At 37.0% G+C, this 20137-nt stretch overlaps 1 protein-coding gene across 5 annotated transcripts in view; it reads right to left on the bottom strand.

Annotated features, from left to right (window-relative positions):
* GRM1 (glutamate metabotropic receptor 1) overlaps nt 1-20137 on the bottom strand; it is a 323300-nt gene that overhangs the window by 5170 nt on the left and 297993 nt on the right. For 2 of the 5 annotated variants that reach the window (XM_016160276.2, XM_016160278.2), the window contains exon 9: nt 6133-6217. The exons of the other annotated variants lie outside the window; for them this stretch is intronic. In XM_016160276.2, the coding sequence (XP_016015762.2) occupies nt 6157-6217 (61 nt within the window). In that variant the 3' untranslated portion in view covers nt 6133-6156. The remainder of the gene's footprint in view (nt 1-6132; nt 6218-20137) is intronic. 5 annotated transcript variants of the gene reach the window in all.

Raw genomic sequence — 20137 nt, 5'->3', positions numbered from 1 at the left:
AAGAGTGAATACCTCAAAAATTATGTGAGTGTTACATTTATGATGATGATAATGTTTTGACATTTCATATTTTATCATCTTGAAACGTGAAATGAGCCAAATAAGCACAGATTCTTATAAAAATTCTGATATCTATTATAGAAAATTCTGGATATAAAGATTCTAAAATACATGTAACAGTTAAAATTTGATGTCCTTATTTGGGGGAAAAAGTAGTTCTTCCATATATTTGATAATCTATACTGTATTTTTAACTAAGAAAAATTACATTTCCAAACTACCATATAAAAATTATTTCATTTAAATATGTGCTTAATATATTCCCTGAGACTCTATAAGCATTTGCAAATGTAAATTTACTAACTCATTATCTTCCACACTAGCTTGTTAAAATACCTGACTCTCCTGAGTTGAGTAAAGAGCAGGATGGTGGTGATCCTAGCCAGAACAGGCAGCCAACCAGCCAGGCATGGGCAAGACCAGAACCCACAATTCCAACCCTGAGTTTGAAACTCTAGGGCTCACCTCCCACTTTCATCTTTCTCAATCTCCTCTATGCCCCACTCTACTCACACTATTTCTCTCTTTATACATTCAGTACGCCTCTTCCGGAGAGTATGAAACTGCCTATTTGCCTCTTGCTTTGCTTAAATATGCTTTAGTGTTTCATCCAATCGCAATGACTTACATCCTCTTTCAACTACAAGGGAAATTTTTTTCCTTCTCCAAATACCTGCCTTTCAATGCTCATTAAGAAAATCCTTAAACTAAAAGGCTCCCTTGCATCTTCATTTAGCTATGTGTGTGTGTTTTAAAAAACAAGTCTCTTGAAAACAAAAAGATCTATGCACCCCTATGTTCATTGAAGCATTACTAGTAATAATCAAGATATGGAAGCAACCTAGATGTCTATCAATAGATGAATCGATAAAGAAGACATAGTGTGTGCATATGTGTATATATACTTACATGTAATGGAATATTATTCAGCAATAAAAAATGAAATCTTGCCATTTGCGAAAATATAGAAGGAAGTAGCGGGTATTATGCTAAGTCAAATAAGTCAGATAGGAAAAGACAGATATTGGATGATTTCACTTGTATGTGGAATCTTCAAAAAGCGAAAAAAACGAACAAACGAAACAAAATAGAAATAGAGAACAAATTGCCAAAGGGGAGGGGATTGGGGGATGGGACTAAAAAAGTAAATGTGCAAAAAGTCCCAAGGGAATACATAAATAAATAAATAAATAAATAAGGAAGGAAGGAAGGAAGCAAGGAAGGAAGGAAGGAAGGAAGGAAGGAAGGAAGGAAGGAAGGAAGGAAGGAAGGAAGGAAGGAAGGAAGTCCCTTGAGAGGCGGTCTGTCCCTATTTCAACCAGCAGGCTTATCCACCCCCAACAAAACACTGCCCCTGTCTCTATACATAATAGCGAAAGGGGCATCTTTGTATTCCTGGGACTTCTTTTACTCACTCACTTTTATGAGTTGTTTTCCCCACTGCTCAGGAGTTCTACATGGGCCTCTTTTTAAATCATGTGGTTCCATTTGTTAAAGCTATTATCAATCACCTTGCGGACAGATACAATCACAATTTAGTTCTATTTTAATTCAATACTATTTCTATTCCCGTGGTGAGCATTTCGCACTGACCATCAAAATTAGCAGCTTCCCTTTCCCTCAGAGTCTTGTTCTAGATTTGCCGTAAAGTACTGTTTAATTGGGAAACAGCTTTACTGTCCCAGGGCATTTATCAGATTAAGAAAATTAATTTTTTTAAGGACAAAAGAAATTGCTTCCTCAAGTCCAGAGATAGTGGAAGAAATGTATGTTCTCATAGAAACTGCAGCACAGAATATAATTTTTGGTCCCTGGATTAGTTATTTCAAACTAATGGTCCTTCAATTAGTTATTTCTAACTAAATGGTCCTTCGTTTGAATGTGCAGTAAGCATTATTTTTAGACTGAATCAATAGTATGTCTTTGTAGATTAGGCACTGCTATTCTTAAATGAATGCAAATGCTATTATAATGGGTGCTGCAAGATAAAAGTGTAACTAACTCTGAGATGGATTTTTTGTTTGTTTGTTCGTTTGTTTTTTTATCGAGTGGCCACTAATAAAGTATAAATACTATCATAGATTAGGTGAAGGTTTAACAACCATTTTGGTGTGAAAAGGGATTATCTTGTTTGCAAAGATTAGGAACCCATTGTGTGATAGTAAGAAGAGAAAAATGTATAAAATATGGAGCAGCAAACAGGAATTAATGCACTATAAAAATAAAATACTACTACAAATAAGACTTTTATTTCACTTCAGATAACTCTGGTACCTTGCGTTTCAGCTACCAGTTTTTTTCTTCTATTATTTAATTTTACTTGGTTTCTTAACCTTAAGAAAAGCAACCTGCTCTAGAAAAACCACATAATGGTCACAAAGTATCCCATCCTTCTTGCTCTAACTTCAAAACAGGTATCAGGCCAATCTCATATTTTAAGATCAAATGCAGTAGCATCTGAGGTAACTATCTTGGGTGGCTAAATATATATTTATTGATATTGAAACTATTAGAGGAACACCCTGTGAGCCCCAAGAGGAAGGAGAAGATGATATACACTGATAGTATGCAGAGCTAAGCAGGCCTGGGGCTGTAGTTCCAGACACAGCAGTTTCAGGACCTTGCTTTGGCTTTTCTTTCATTAGATAAGTATTACAATCCCCTTACCCCCCCCCCCCAAACAGAAAACACAATATTTACAGCACTTTAGAGAATAGTTGGAAGTGGGTGGTATAAACAGATTAGTATATCTTTGGCGTTCAGAGTGATCCTGTTTTATTTGCTTCAGTAAGTACTAGTTACATCTGCAGAGTACACTGCTCTCTGCTCCAGAGAGGTCTAAAATAGGAATAACAGTGGGTGGGTGTTTCAGATCAGGAGGAAAGCATCCTGCACAAGCTGCCTGAGGGGGAAGCTTGCACAACACCTGTCTCCCTTATGTCCAATTCAAATCCTCGCCACTAGGCTTAATAGCTTCACACCAGACATAAGGATGGGATCCAGAGAGCCCGCAGACAAGGCAAGACCTTCACATAAGGAGGGAAGACTCATTCCATGGAATTCACGGAGGTTAGCATTTGCTTCCTCTGAAAATGAAAATGGAAATAGGAAAAGTCATTGAGTCACAGTGTGGAGAGAACGGCTCGCCCAGTTAAGGAAACGAACCAAAGCCACGGGCGAACAGGCAGTTCTGTGGCCCTGTAGCTACAGCTGGGACATGAAGCCTTTCAAGGAAGGGGTGGTCTGCCTCAACCGAGGAGCAACCGAGACGCTGCGAAAGGAAGGCCAGAAAACGCAGGCGCGGTCGCGTTATGTCACCTCCACTTGCCTCAGGGAGCTGGTACCAGGATGTAGTTTGAGTAGTGATTCTTGCAGAAGTTCAGGCACAGGACCTATTTGACACCATTTGAATCAGACTCCTGTTGTCCCAGGTAGCCCCAAGTTAGCCTTCAATACAAAGGACCCCCACTAATTCCAGATCCTTTTCTTGAAAGCTTTCCAGAAAAACCTGCATATTCACTATGTGTTCTCTGTGAGCCTATCTGAACATAATGAAGATTTCTTACCTTTTGACTCACCACTCGTTGTAAGGTAGAGAATCTCTAAATGTGTTATTGGAGACAAATGCGTTTTGATTACATAAGAACTTGGACTTTCTGTTGATATTAAATCTTAAATGGCGTTTTGAATTTTATCCCTTTCCTCTTTGATTCTAACATCATAAGCTAGTCGGAGAACCATTTATTTGGCTTGCTGAAATTGATAATACTCCAAAATCTAAATATACAGTCCTCTTTTAAGAATCTTTAGATCAATCACACTCAATATCCTAAAGCTATATGATACAGGATAAAAGACAACACGAATGATATTGCCTCATCAAAGTCAATAAAGTAAGGAAGGTCTCAAACTTTGTCTGGGTATAGGGTCTACTGTCTTAAGAAAATCAATGAATCTATTTTGAACCAAAGAACAGAATTCTCACAGTTACTAAACTTTTTCTAAGCACATCTTAAATAACCTTTGGTTCAATTTAATCATGATTACTCTCTGAAGAAAGAAATTCTCATGCCAAAGTTTATTTAAGACATCATCTTGGTCTGGAAGCATTGTTTTAGTAGTGGTATTCCAGATGTAATTATATTCCTCCAGGAGGGATAGGCGAGCCTACCTAGATTATGTTCCTTCTGAAGAAACATTAGGTTAAGCATTATTACTGCTTCTGTGCACCATGCTACCAGACCTACAATTTTAATAACAAGTCATTTGATGCTCTTCAGCTCTACCTGGAGCCCTCACAATTTGCCCTGGAAATACAGGGCAGTTTAGTTGCTCTACTGGAATTATTCGTCAGAGGCAAGACAGACCTAGGCAGACCATAATGGTTCGGTGGGCAGCTTTATTTCCATTACTAGTCCCTTTGCCTTCTGTGTTCATAAAAGCTGTGGGATCTGAAGGTCACAGAAAGAACATATTTTTCTTTATTTTTCTGTGCAGAAACAACCAAGGCTAAAAATAGCCAGTCTTAGTCTATGGTATTTCAAAGCTACCTATATCTTCCTTAGTCTCTATAGTCTCCAGAAAGAAAGCTTAAATAAATCCTGTTTTGAAAATTCTTAATGACTAGCCTATTAGTTTTGCTAATCATTGTTTTTTGTTTGTTTGTTTGTTTGTTTGTTTGTTTGTTTTTTGGTCGCCTACCAAAGGGTGTACCCATGTTCAGCCTTTGCTTTTGCTTTTAAGCACTCACCTTTATGTCATGAAATATTAGGTGACTCTCCTCTCTCTGGCCCTGCTGCCATGATGGGACAAGCACATTTACGCTTCCCATCAATCTCTCAGGAGATCTTTGCTGTGTCCTTGGTCAGACTCAAACCATCGTGCAAGGAACACCCAGAGCCTTTTGACTTGGGAGAGCTACTGCGAGTACATGCAAGCTGACTAGAGTGGCTCTGATTTAGATGGGCAGAAGCCTTCCAACCACCACCTGAAACAAACTTGCATGGCTACCGTGTTTTTTCCTCTAAGAGTCAGTAGAATTTAGTTGAGACCACACTCTTTCTATTCTGGCTTTTTAAGGGACTATCGGAACATTGGCTTTCAATGCACTCCACTGAGTAAAGAGAAGAGACGTTATGGCCCCATTCACCAGCCTCCATGGCCTGGTTCAGGAGTAAACATTGGAACAAATTGGGCTCTTTTCATCTGAAGAGCAATTCAAGCCACAGACACCTCATCAGTGGGCTCCCTCCTGCTGCAGGAATGTGTACCTTTGACTCTCCCAGGAGTTTGAAGGGCTGTAAAGGAACAGCTGAAAATGACCACAGACTCCGTGCACAATGAATTGAAGATGGTTTATGTTCTTTTGTTCACTTAAAGAGACACTGTCAAGATCTAATTTAGGTCAAAAATTGGACCAGACATGCACTGTTTTTATCAGATAGGAAAAATCTGATAAAAGCACTCAGAATTCTGGGAAAGCAACTACTCCCCTTTTTGTAAAACTCATTGTTTGTGGGGCTCACAAAACTTTTGTTTTGTGCTCCCCAGGGAGGGGGAGGCATCCAGCAGAGGCTCCTGCGGGCATCCACCATCTCAAACGGACGTTAGAGAACTCTTCCATAAGTCCGAGTTACGGCTTTTACTTTACTTTAATGCAGACAGTATCATTGCAAACATTTGAGCCACAGCAAAAAAGGCAAAATAAAAGAAAATAAAAGAAAAAGCTCTGTTTGCCAAGATGAAGCTGACAACCTTGTGAAGGGAGAAAATTCACTTTCTAGCTTGTGAGTGGGAGTCGCAAACAAAAGTGAGCCTCCAGAATCAGAAAAAAAAAGTGTTGCATCTTGCATCAAAACATAAAAAAAAGCAGAAAAGACTAACAACTTGACAGTGTCCTTTTAAGAATGATGGACAATCAAATCACGGCAGTCGTGCAAACCACGGCACGTCAAGTGGTTCCTCATTCTCGATGGCATGCACCACATCTGTTTCCATGTTAGAAAGTGGAAAAACCCAGGAGAGAGAAAGCAAGGGGCAAACCACTATATTTTTCCATGCAGCTTCTCTTACACATTCACTGCAGGGTGGGGGTTTTCAAAGCTGCACATGTGCCGACGGACACTGGCTGGTGGGCGGGAATTCTGGCTGCCTCTTCCTGAAGATTGAAAAGAAAAAGACACCCAGTGAGTGAGTGGTTATACACGTGTGCAGATAAGGCGATTCCACCACTCAGGCGGTGCCTGGGCCTGGGCCGGGGCCTGGGCTGGCTCCTGAGACTTTCTCCGTGTCCTCGTCACCTCCACGTCCTGTAACGTCCTTATACATGGCTGTTCCTACTGCCAGGTTTCTTTCTGAAAGCCACATCAGTGGAGTGCATTCTTTTTTTTTTTTTTTTTATCTCGTGGGACTATGTCTTTCCAAGTGGCAGATGCTATTCTGCTATGTTTGTGTCTGTCCCCAACTGGCTCTTTCCCTCCACTCTTGACATCCCCCTTTATTCCCAGGGGCAGTGGGCTCCGCTTCTGCTCACGATGACGTAGGCTGGACCTTCCCACCGCCACCCATCTTAAAGGGTCTCATGGATTCATGTCCTACGCAATGACGGCTAATTTTCTTCCATATCATAAAAGCATTGCTGTCACGTCATAGAAAGTCACATTTATCTCCTGGTTTTCACAAGATGAAATGTGTCTAATGGTGGAAAAGAGGGGAGTGGCAAGAGATGGAAGGACTCCGCGACAAGGGGAGGATGTCACCTCTTTCCTTAGTTGGATGTCTGCCTGAACCGCATGTAGGGACATCTGGCAAGGGAAAAGAAACACCGGCTGAACGTGACGAGGCTAAAGGGGCAGCCACAGACAGATGGCCTTCCCATCTCTTGTTGGTGTGAGGATAAGTGGGTTTCCCATGAGGTAAGCAGGATTTTAGAAGGTGGTGGTATAAAGCCGTCCGCTTCTCACTCCACATAAGAGGGCTGCCAGTCACAGAAAAAAATTTCAGGCACAAAATGCTAACGGTGAATTATCAGCAGGTGCTGTGGGTGGTTTAAATGAGGTTGGTTGAATTGGGGGGGACTCTCCCACGTTAGGGAACTCTGAAGTGATGAAGTCCCTTCTAGGGCGCCCTAAAAACCCACAAATGAATCAGCATCGGACCTCCTACCCCAAGATCCTGCTGACAATGATCCACAGCTAATCAGAAGAGGATCACAACAGCTCCAGGCAAGCCGAAGACCTTTGCCATCTCTCCTGCCTCTTCTTCCCATCGGAGCAGACAGAGGAGGGGAAACTTCGAAGGGGGAGAAGGCAGAGATACAGACTGCAGACAGACCCTTCCAATTCTAAGTCTTTTGGAATGTGGCCTGATACTTGCTGGGAAGGAGAGATGTGACTTGGAAGTTTGAAACAGGAATATATGAGAATAAGCTTTTTAATATTTAAAAGCAAGGAATCTGATCTGAAGGCAGAAGGTAGGTTAAAAAAGATTTTCCATACCACAGTTGAAGAAAAGATAAAAAATAAAATTGATCAATATGTGTATTTCCAGTTTGGGCCACTCAATGAACCATTTGAAAGTGTGTGGACTATGTAACACAATTTGAAATCCTCATCCAGAGATAAAACGTGAGATTCTTTGGTGTAACTTCTTTACTCCTGCAAGAATCCATTTACTTAAGATAATTAGATAAAGAGATAATGTTTGCTATTGAACTTGAAAAAATAATATGTCTCTGACATTCAATATGCCCACCTGAAATTATAAAGATCAAAAAAACTATGAAAACATTGCCAAGATGACCAGGAATAAAAGTATGTTTGAATAAGTAAGTGAAATTATCAGTAAGAAAGAGCATTTAGCCTGTAAAATGATATTCAAACAACTTCATTTCTCATGAAAGAGGTGGAAAAAATACACTTACGGAATTAGGCTCTGCCTTGACAAACCACCTGTAGCGCCCTTGAATTCTCAATACTACCTTTAGATAAGATCTATATGTAGCCTGGCAGGGCTGGTCTCATGGCTCGGTGACCAGTGCATCTACCTGCTCCCTCATCAGAAGGGCCCTCTCTGCTTGAGGTTTAGCGCTTTATAGTCATCCTCTTAAAATTCTTACTAATTTTATCTCTTGTGTTTTGTAAGTGACGTTGGATGGGAAAATGGAGCTTGCACTTGGGACTTGGAGCCTTAGCTCAGCCACATCCTGCCACCCTGACTTCCACGAGCAGATGTCTGATTTCTTGCTCCCTGGTCCCTGGGACCTGATTCAGCCCAGCCTCCCCCTACCTTCTCCTGCCCTAGGATCACTGCCACCCTCTGCTGCTGGCAGGGCTATCTGAGCACCAGTGAGGGGTGATTAGCATCTCGTGCACGTGTCCTGTAGCATCTGGAGTCAGAAAATAGCCGTGGCCATCTTCTTCCTGAATTGGCAGGGCCATCGTGTCTCTGTCAGGCGGCACAGCAGAGGTGAGCCTCTCACCCATCCTCGATGCAGGTATCTGAGGGGTCCCTGCACTGTTGTTGCTATAGCCTTGGGCTGAAGCGAGGGGTACATGGGAAAAGAAGATGCCTGGTTCCATTTCTTGGTGGCGTCTGTCCAGCAACTGGCTGGAGAAGAACCTGGCAGCCTGAGGGCTGCGCATCATGGAGTCGCGGAGTGGGGTTGCAGCTCCTGGGAGGGTGTCTGCACTTACCGTGAGAATATTCCCAGCAAGCAGCGTGACATTACATGGCAAATAAAAACCAACATGACGGGCCGAGAGAAAGACCACAGAAGAAAGGAAAAAGCTTTATATTTTAGTGCGTTTAATGCTTTTTCCTCCGCATTTTGAACCAGGACCCCGTCTCTTCATTTCACACGGGGCTGTGCAAATGATGTAGCTGGTCCTGTGAATTGGGATCTGCGATGATAAAAGCCACAAAGAATCGTCTTGGCTTCTCAGAGGCTTTGACGTGCTGACATTAGCACAGGTGCAGGGTATGGCCTCCCTGGACGGATCGGCACTGCTGTGTCCTCAGGGACAGGGCCAAGGAGTTCTGTGGCCTCCACTGCTGACCTGGAGTTTACCCCTGCAGGGAGTGGACAGTTCTGTGGTTCCTCTGGGGGTTTCAGCTCTGACAGCCGAACTTCACAGAGCAGCTCAGAGCAATCCCAAAGCCACCTTAGTAACTACTGATCGAAATAGTTGAAAAGATGGCGGCATCTTCTTTACAGTGTCATTTCTTTAGTTTCTGACTTTTGCTTTGTGTTGAAGTGGAATATAAATGACCTATGTATGCAGACACTGCTTTTATGAAAGGGGTGGTTTATTAAAGGTTACAGGCCAAGGTTTCCAAAATCTGATGCCTGAGTGGTCAGTTGCATAAAAACTGGGAGAAGAGGCTTGACGTCAGGGTATTTTTAGCAACTGTAAAACCACATATTCAACCATCCACATGAACCAGAGTGAAAGCTTGGAGGAAAAATGTAGCATATGGGGGCTTGTCAAATATAAGTCCCAAATCTGTGCTTGAATGTCTTTGTTAGAAACTGTGGATTTAAAGAAACTGCAGAACTTCAGTTTGAAAGATTCCTCTTCAATTCCTTCTGAAAATGCAAAGTTTCTTTTTCTTTCTCCTCCTTCTTTCTTTCCTTTCCTTTCTTTTCTTCTTTTCTTTTTTTTTTCTTTCTTTCTCTCTATATAGTCACTACTCATCATAAACTCATGGATTGTGTATAGCTTTTCCTGTCTATTCCCATTGTCCATTTTAGTAGTATTTGATATACTATACATTGATCATATATATGAGACCATCTTTCATTGTACTGTTTTTTAATGTGTTATTTTCTTTACAGTGGGTCACCTGTACATAAGTTTCTATGTCAGAACTTATTCTTTACATGAACATGAGATGTTGCTACAGAGTAGTTTCACTCAGTATAGCACAGCAATAATATTGCTGGACAGAACTCAGGAGACTAGACACTCTCCAGTTCTGTGCATTCCTCTTTCACACTCAGTTTTTTTCATCCATAAAGAAGAAGTGTTGAAATAGCACATGTAAAAATGCTTCCCAATGGCAAAATGCTATCCCAGCTAGAGTCATCATGAGCCATCACTATTGATACTTTTCTTCTGAAGGATGGAGAAACAAAAGCAGAGACAAACGATCCAAATGTTTTACTTCTCGGTGTGTATTTAGATGAGACTAATTCACAGTATCTCAAACTTCACTTCACCTTACTCATGGATTTTAAACTTTCTTCATTTAATATGTAGTAGAAAATAAAGTGAATTCTGTTTTCTCTGATTTTTGGTTGTGTGTGTGTGTGTGTGTGCGCGTGCATGAACGTGTGTGGGCAATGTGTGGGCAATTGAATAGATGTGCTGGGAGCAGGTAAAGGCCAGGTACCTAGTCACGTGAGCTGTCTGTGTCTAAAGTTGCATGTCTGTGATAGGTTTGGAGGTGAATCTACTTTTAGAAGAGACAAAATAGTCTGTACGATTCCAGATGGTCAGCTCACCATGGAAATGATAATATGGCAGCTGTCCAAAGTAATCACAAGGAATGACAGCAACCACTCAAGACGATTTTAGTAGAGCATGTTTTCTTTTTTTGTTGTTGTTAGAGATAAATAGGATAACTTGTAACTCTGATTGCTTTCAGAAGCCAAATGTATTTGTTCCTATTATCTGAATTTAAATATTGATTTCTCGGCCTTTGTTCATCAGAGTGGAGAATGGAGCTCTGATCGTGTGTAATCTCTCTCTAAATAGTAATGTCTCCCATTCTTCCTTTGAATGCACACACATCTAACATAGTCCATTAAGGCTCTTTAGAACACAATGCAGCTTTTTTTTCATATAGGTGCAAAATATTGCTCTATTTTTTAAATTCTTACTTATAAAGATTAAGATTATAAAAATTCTTAATTATAAAGATAGAGAATGATTTAGTAAAATTCGACTAATTCATATCACAAGTTTGTCAAATAATGACAGAAAGTCCCTTTTCTTTTGAACACATCGAGAGTATATGTAAAGCCCTTCATCGATTACTCTTAATATGTATTGTTTTCTTCTTTTCAAGAGTTAATTTAGTATGCATTATCTCTTGTGATATGTAATACTTTTACAACATGTATATTTGTATGTTAATGAATAACATATGGTAGTGTTCAGCATACCATTAGACTTTATATACATAACATCACGCTATATTTCCATTCAGCAATCTGCCCTTTTTGCTCAGTATTATAATAATAGGTATAGCTCATTTATGCACTAAAATTAAATTAAGTAATCATTACGCTGTAAAAAAAATAATTCTCTTACTGATGATCATTTTGGTTGTTTCCTACATTTTCCAATTTAAGCAGTGCTGCAATAAACATTCTAGGATAAGTCTCCTCACACACATCTGGGAGTTTTTCTACAGTATGGCTATTTAGAATTGGTAGGTAGATAGCTGTGCGTGTACATTCATTTTTCTTATATAATGCCAAATTGCTTTGCAAAGTGCTCACACAGCTTACACAAATATGTAAAAGTTCATTATTCTTTCCAATTCTGTTTTTTGGACATCTTTAAAACTGACGTTTTATTATGAAAATTTTCAAAAATATATAAAAGTGGAGGAAATGTTAAAAATTAGTCCCCATATCTCTATTATCCAGCATCAATAATAATCAATGCATATGTATGTGAATCTCATTTCCTTTATACTCCTCACTTATTTATTTTAGAATAAATCTAAAATATTAGTTGTCCGAGCCATAAATAATTCATTAATATAGTTGTTTATTTTTACAATAAAAGGAAAAAAATAACATTATCATACCTAAAATACTTTAACAGTAATTCCTTAATGTAATCAAATATCCATTCAGTGTGTGAATTTTCCTGATTGTCTCATATATTTTTATTTTACTTTTGATTTTTAAGTCAGCATCCACATAATGTCTGCACATCACTTTTGTTAAGTCTCTTAAGTCTTTTTAAATCTATAGCTATTTCCTTCTCCTTTTTACTTGCTATTTATTTGTTAAAGAGACATTGATCATTTATGAGGCTATGGATTTTACTGATCGAGTCCCTGTGGTGTCATTTAAGATGTTTTTCTGTCACTTATATTTCCTAAGACTTGATAATTAGATCTACAGTCTTGGTCAGACTCAAGATTGATTTTTGGAGAGAACGGTTTATAGGAGGTGGTGTTTACTTCCTATTATACTAGACTGAGCAGCACATAAGTTGAATTGTTTATTACTCACATTAAAATTGATCCGTGGGTTTAGGTGTTGTTAGCCTGATGCGTACAGCATACAATTTCCTATCGGTGTTTCATCTAATGGTCTTATCAGTCATTGATGACCATTATGAAGATCAATTATTTTAATACAAAACTAGAAAATGGTGACATCATAATTCTATCATCCTTTCTCTATTTATTAACTAGATTTCATTTCTAGAGAACTTTTCCTCATCAGCTATTTGAATCCTATGAGGTAGAATTCAAACAGAAAATGCAAGCCAAATGGATTTTTTTTTCTTTTATTTGCCAATGTTCGGGAGAATGATTTGGTTTTCTAATATTCTACAACAATGATCAGTAGTATGTGGGTCTGTTTCTATAATTAGATAATAGAAAATAATTGTTTAATTATTTTTCTTGGATTTTTGGTCATATGGTCCTAACTCTTGCATACCTAAACATATTTTATATCAAGTAAGACAATGTATTTATGTATACAATATACATATATATGTTAAATGTATATATATTGTGTGCATGCATGTGTGTGTGTGTGTGTGTGTGTGTGTGTGTATAGAGAGAGAGAGAGAGAGAGAGAGAGAGAGAGAGAGAGAGAGAGAGAGATTGAGATTGAGATTCTATAGAAGTTCTAGATGGTGTTATCTCAACCAGAGTTCTTTCACCACTTACTTTTCTAACTAGAGGGAGAGAGATCAACTGAGCTTAGTAAAAGTTATTTTGCAATTTGGATAGGAAGCAGTCTGTGGTAGGGCATATCCCTTCAGGACTTTTAACAAAGCACCTGGCTGTGCACCTGTACTCCTCGGCTGGTGGTTCTCTGTCTCCTTGGTATCAAGAGACGGTGAGAGGTTTCATCCTGCTTTTCAAGAATTTCAGGTTAGATTTTTGGCTTCCTGCCCCACACAACTTTAGAATTAGGCAAATGTCTTGACTGAGAATCTTGACTACTTGGTAGAGTGCCATTGAGTTTCCAATTTTGTCAGTCCAACTTGATGTGATCACTAAAAGTGTTTTATAAGGTGGGTCTAGCTCCTCAGCATTGAAAGACTCCATGAAAGTTGACTCTGTATGTCAGAGGTGTTTGGGTTTTCTTTTAACTTTTGTGACTCACCTAACTGCAGACGTCAGCAAACATTTTGAGAGAGAAGCTAGACATGTGTTAAAGCCTCTCATGACTCTCCTTTTATCTCTCCAGCCTCATGTGGCCACGAGAGCTCTTTGGCTGTCTCTGCTGCCTCCACTGACTCTCTGCTTGGGCCAACCCTGGACACCCAAGCTCTAGCCAGTGCCCAGAATTAGCAGATGCCCTAGGGAAAATCAGCTGCAGATCATCTGCTCACTTCTCAACTCTCCTGTCTCTAAAATTTTAGACACCTCAATCCTGCAGCTTTCTGATAGTAAGAAAAAATAGTTTTTGTCTTTCCTATTGCTTGTTCACTTATTCTTGTGAGGAGCTGCTGTTCTGCTACCATCTATTCTATTCTACCAAGAAGCAAAAATCTTGCCAAATTTCTTAATTTCTTAAATTTTGCCAAACTTATGGTTGTAAAATGATATCTTATTATTATTATTTTTTTTTTACTAACTCTCTTCCTTTGCTCTTGATGGTCCTTGAATCTAAAATATTCTCACTCTTCACAAAATTTTACACATTTTTTTTTAAGAATTCTAAAGTGTTTATTAAATTCTTAACCACGTTGCAATGTATATTATATCTTTTCATCTCTCCTGTGACTCTTTCACTTTTTATTGTTGATGTTAATTCTTATACTTACAGGATCCTGTAAGGCAGGATTCACAGCAGATTTACCATTATTTGCCACCTTGTCCCCCTTTTTTCTGTCATAATTTTTGGAACTAAAAGGAAGCCACGTAATTTATCAAGCCAGCCAATTACTTTAAAGAATAAAAGGACATGCTCTTAAAGATTATTTCATTAAATAAAAGCATAAACAGAATTTCCTAGTCTCACAAAGATATATAATAAATTTTGAATGTATAATTGAATAAATCAAAACAGAATGGAGAAATATTCCTAATATAAAGATATGCCAAAAATAGTCCCGAGTTTCTCCAACAATTTGGTAATTGTAGGAATATCAAAAGCACTTACTATTTTGTTACTAATTTCTAAATTAAGTCTAATATTTAATATTAAATATCAAAATCTTCAGCAAAATTTAATTTTAAAAAATAGTAAAAATAAATTTTTGTATTTGTGTATGTGTTTAAAAACTAGAATATACTTATAAATGTTATTGGTTATTTTTCTCGGTGTGCTGGTAAACCGTAGGTAATTTTTATTAACTAATTTATGCTTTCCTATATTTTTCAAATTGTCCACTATGAATCTTTATTATGTTTTATGTGAAAAACAGATAGTAACTGTTATTACAAAAAGAAATTTATCATAACATGTAATTCAAGAGTAAAATTTTCTCTCATTTTAGTTTTATCCAAATAAACTAAGATATTATTTGGGAGTTGTGAATGTATTTTGTTTTGCTGAAATAAAGAGTTCAGGTAAAATATTTTTTAAAATATATTAAACTACATAAAGAGCTACTAAGAAATATCATATAGAAGTTATAGAATTTGGAAGTCCATGGTAATATTTTTTATGGAAACTAGTACTGAAGTCTTTCTTCTATGTTTATTCTCACATATAGGCACTTTTAATAATGAGAAAGTAAAGGCTCAAAATTAGAAAAAGAAGTCAAGTTACATAAAAGAGAAAACTCTCCTGATATGTTTCTGAATATACTTTAGGTATCAAACTGCTAAAGTGAGTCTTTTTATTATTTTACTCTGATTTATCACAGAGGGGAAGAGAAAGAGATACTGAAGACAACTTGCCAGAAAGTAAAATCTTTATATCTTTGGATGTTTTGAAAAAAGAAATAATTACTCTGTTAAGAAGCTTAACATTGAAGTTGTAATGACAAGAAGGACTTAGGCCACTGAAGTCTGAAATTTTGTGAGGCTCCTGGTAATACTGGCTAAAGCACTAACATTAATATTAGATACATGTTTCTACTAAATTTTATTTTATACTATCATTTCTCTTTAAGCAAGGCATTAACATCCTCATGTCACCTCCCCCCAATCAAACCTGAAAAAGAACTAACTAGACAATTAGCATACAGTATCTTTCAAAGTAGTAGAAGTATAGTCACCACAGTCTTGAAAAAAATGTCTTAGTCATGTCACAGCTTATTGAGAAAGGAAGGGGAGATATTAAAATTAGTATAAGAGGACTTCTGTTTCCAACTAAGATGTAATACCTTGGGGTAAAACAAATCTCCCACTGAGAACACACAGAAAGACAGATACAATATTTAAAAAAAAAAAAACATTTAAAGACATTGGGAACAGGTCATGGCAATCAGAATCTAAGGGACCAACAAGTTAGAAAGAAGAGAACTTTAGAGAGGTAAGCAGATAACCTTCAAGCTCTCTTTCTCTTTTGGGCATCTGATGATTCTTTGTAAAAATGAAGAGACTGAGAATCCAGGCAGAAAGTCTTAACTAGGAGGTAAAGAAGCAACAAAACAAAACAAAACAAAACAAAACACACCTTGATACATTCACAGGGCCATAGACACAGAAACTTGAGTTCAAGTTTTGCAAGGCAGCCAGGACTTGGATTTCCTTTAGAAAATTTTGCAAATTTTAGGCTGCACAAAGCTAAGCAGAAAGCTGCTAAAACTCAGTGAAGTTTTTGGAAGTCTTATAGCACTGAGGAATCAAAATAGGAGTTAAAGACATTTTAAAGAATGAAGGATCCAAGTAAACAGTTGAGACACAGGGGACTTAGTCAGGACTCTGGATAGCTGTACTCTTGGAAAGGTAAAGAACAAGCTTTGTAAAACTACAATACACACTCAAATCTGGTCAGTCCAGAATTAGAATACAACATAATGTAAAACATATAAGAATATATAAGTAAGTACTGATTGTGCAAAACAATAAAAGTACTGTAAAATAATACATAAAATATGTGCAGAATTAAAATGTATGACCAAAAAAAGCACAAAAGTTGACATAAAGTAAATGCAATTGAAGTGTTCAGAACCTCGCCTTATTTGGAAAGTGATAAAACTACTATACTAATTGATTTGGGATTGTAAAATGTTAGGGCATACTTATTGTAATCTCTAGGGTAGCTAGAAAAAGAATAATCAGAAATGTAAAACTAGCAAATTAATGGATGGGAAAATTGAATATTAAAATGCTAGATTAATCCAAAGAAGGCAAGAAAGGAGAGAAAACTGGAAATAAATAGAAGTAATCATTTCAATGAGACAAATATAAAATAGTTAAATGATAGATATAAATATGATTACTTCAGCATTATGACAAATACGAATGAACTAAATATTCTAATTAAAAGGCAATGATGCCACTTACTAAAAACTGTTTAGTCCAACTGTGCAGCTTATGAGAGACACAGCTTAAATATAAGGAAGCAAGAAAGTTGAAAATCAAGGGATGGGAAAAAGTAACATGCAAACATTGACTCAAAATAAGAGTTGTTAACTGCACCAATATCAGACAAAGTAGACTCTATTTCGTGTAGATTATATAGAAGAGGACAAAGGAGAATTTCTATCAGAAATCCAAGGTTGGATTAGTAATAGATAACAATTCAACATATGTTTCCATGTTAACAGAGTAAAATAGAAAAAAAATATGATAGTTCAACTGATTCAGAAAAAGAATTTGACAAAATTCAATGCCTGTTTCTGATACATTTCTTAGCAAACTGGGACTATAAGAGATTATTCCAATAAAGGGCATTTACGAAAAACCTAGAGGTAATATCATTCGTAACGATGAATGTTTGAATAATGTCAATGATGTCCTAGACCTAGAATGGCCAAAACAATGATGAAAAAAGAACACTGTTGGTAGACTTACACTACATGGCTTTAAGGCTTAATATAGAGATGCAGTAGTCAAGACAGTATGTTATTTGCATAAAGATAGATAAATATATCAATAGACCAGAATAGTCAATCCATAATTGAGACTACACATATATAATGAGATGAATTTTGACGGAAGTATGTGACATTCAGTGAGGGAAATAAAGTCTTTTCAAAACTAAGCTGAGTAAACTGCATTTCTATCCAGAAAAAAGTAAACCCTCATTCACTCCTTATAGCACACATAAAAATCAACTCAACATGTATCACAGTACTAAACATAAAAGTAAAAATTACGAAGTTGCTAGAAGAAAACAGGAGAATACTTTTGTTATCTGGCCCTAGACTGGAACACAAAAAGGACTAACCATAAAATTAAAGTATGATAAAGTGAACTTCATTAAAATCAAAAACATCAAAAGATACCACTAAGAAAATAAAAAAAAATCATTACAGAATGAAAAAATATTTATAATACATATATGTGACAAAACTCATATCTAGAATATAAAAATAAATCCTACAGATGAATAATAAAATACAAATGACCCCCCCACACACGTACACACGAATAGACAAGAATTTGAATAGACGTTTCAAAAAAGACAGTATATAAATAGCCAGTAAGTATATGAAAAGCATCTCAAGATCATTAGTCATCAGAAAAATGCAAATTAACACTATAATTAATTACAACTACATGCTCGTTAGAATGAATGGCAAAAATGTAAAAATCTATCAACACAAAATGAATTTCATACATCCTTAGTAGGAGTGTAAAATACTAAAATCACTGGTAATTTCTTAAAGTTAAACATACTTCTGCCTTATCATTCAGCAATTCCACTGCTAGGCATATTCTCACAAGAAATGAAAACATATGTCCATGAAAATGAGTATATATGTTGACTATAGCTTTATTTATAATAGTGAGAGTTGGAAACAACCCATGTGCCCATCACAGAAAAGATTAAAAATTGTAACACTACTAAGTGATTAGAGAATAAACTACTGATATATGCAAGAACATGGATGAGTGAAAAAACAGGGACATAAAATAATATCTACTGTAAGATTTTATTTTTACGAAGTTCAAGAACAGGCAAGATTAATCTGTGGGGATAGAAATCAGATTTGGGGTTGACTGTGGATGGAGAGTGGGACCGATTAGAAAGGGTCCTAAGCAAATTTTCTGCGGTGAGGACAATGATCTCTATCCTTGATTGTGTGTTACGTGGGTGTATTACAGAATTTTATAAATTGTTATCAAACTGCCATTAACATCTATGCATATTGCTGTAATTATGTAATTGTTTCAATAAAAAAGATATGAAATGAAAGAATAAATAAGATTAGAGAGAAAATGTAAATATTGAAGCTGGGCAGATATGATTTAGGAATTAGGCATTAGGAATCCCTGAATAAGAAAAATCCAAAGCTAGGAGACAAATATGAAACACTACAGTTCAAGAATATTTTCCTGAAATTTAAAAAGATGTGTAACTACACATTAAAGACAACACTTAGATAATGTAAGTACAGTTAAAACTATTTAAAAAGAGGGAGATGGGAAGATTGTATGCAAACAACTTGTTTTAACTTTTTTCAGTAATTAATTGGTAGAGGTAGTATTAGTAGTTAGTTCCAAGACACTCATACGTAGTCGAATAACATAAAAATATACTTATGAAACATTCTAATTCTATCATCTCCTGTTTCCTTGGGAACTAGGACTCTTATTGTAGAACAAAATAAATTTATATGTAGTACACGATAATACATGCACTATTAATTTCTGGATCAGACAAGCTGAGAATAGACATAATAGGTAGTCTATGGCACACTAATTTCGAATGCTGTCTTGAAATCTACCAACTATGTAATTCACTGTCTTGGAACAATATTAGTTATATGAATATGGTATGTTCACCAGTAGAGTGTGGTAAGGACGATATATTGTCACTTTCACTGTTAGAGATAAATGTAATCTGTAGAAATGTAAACATGAGAAACCCAGCGTGCTGCTATGGCCACACAGAGCACACATCCCTAACTAAGGTCCCTCTTCACGCCTCCTGAACAAACGTGCTTCCTTCCTGCGTCACAGGACTTCACTCAGCCACATTGTCACTGCCAGGGTTCTGGTTGGTGTCCTCCACTCAACGTTCTGTGAGGTCACAGACTGTGCACTGTTTCTTCACCAGCGAATTGCCCACAATATGTAAAATAGCAACTCCTCCATCTATTTTTTAAACAAAGGAGCGAATTATGATAAACGTACTAAAACCGCATGAAATACTATCGCTTACAATAAGACACTGACGGAATCAATGGCAAGGGTCACAGAACTGGCTGGTCACAGAGCTACCCATCCCTTCTGCTCCCTCACCCCCGCCCTCACCCCTTTGTCATAATTTGTTTTATTTTACTTCGATCACGTAGGTATTCATTTTTTCTTTGTTAATACTCCCCATCCCATACCCATGTAAGCCAAATCACATGATCAGTGCAAAGTCTGATCAAGTGGAAAATGATACTAATTCCCACAGTGTTTCAGAGAAAACACTAGGAGCGAGGTAACAGTATATATTTTTATAGCTGGAAAATCAGGGAAAAAGTACTTCTTATTGTTATTGATTTCTTTCAAGCTGCTGTTTTTCAGTATGTTTAGCAATATCACTAGGGACTTGGCCTAATTTTGTTAGCAGTAGACTCCTCATTTATCTTAAAGATAATCTGCGTAGAGGGCATTGTTAAGGTGCTTTCAATTATAGGGAGTTTTCTTTACCCTTTTGAAATAAAATCAAATTATATACACATTTTTGGGTTACCTTGATTAAATATGAGCTGATTTCTTTTTTTATTCTATTAATAAATGTTAACAAGTAACATTT

The sequence above is a fragment of the Rousettus aegyptiacus genome, unplaced genomic scaffold, assembly GCF_014176215.1.
Source record: "Rousettus aegyptiacus isolate mRouAeg1 unplaced genomic scaffold, mRouAeg1.p scaffold_m13_p_1, whole genome shotgun sequence".
NCBI lineage: Eukaryota > Metazoa > Chordata > Mammalia > Chiroptera > Pteropodidae > Rousettus > Rousettus aegyptiacus.
Note: the sequence above shows the minus strand (reverse complement) of the source record. Positions and strands in the feature narration are given on the sequence as shown.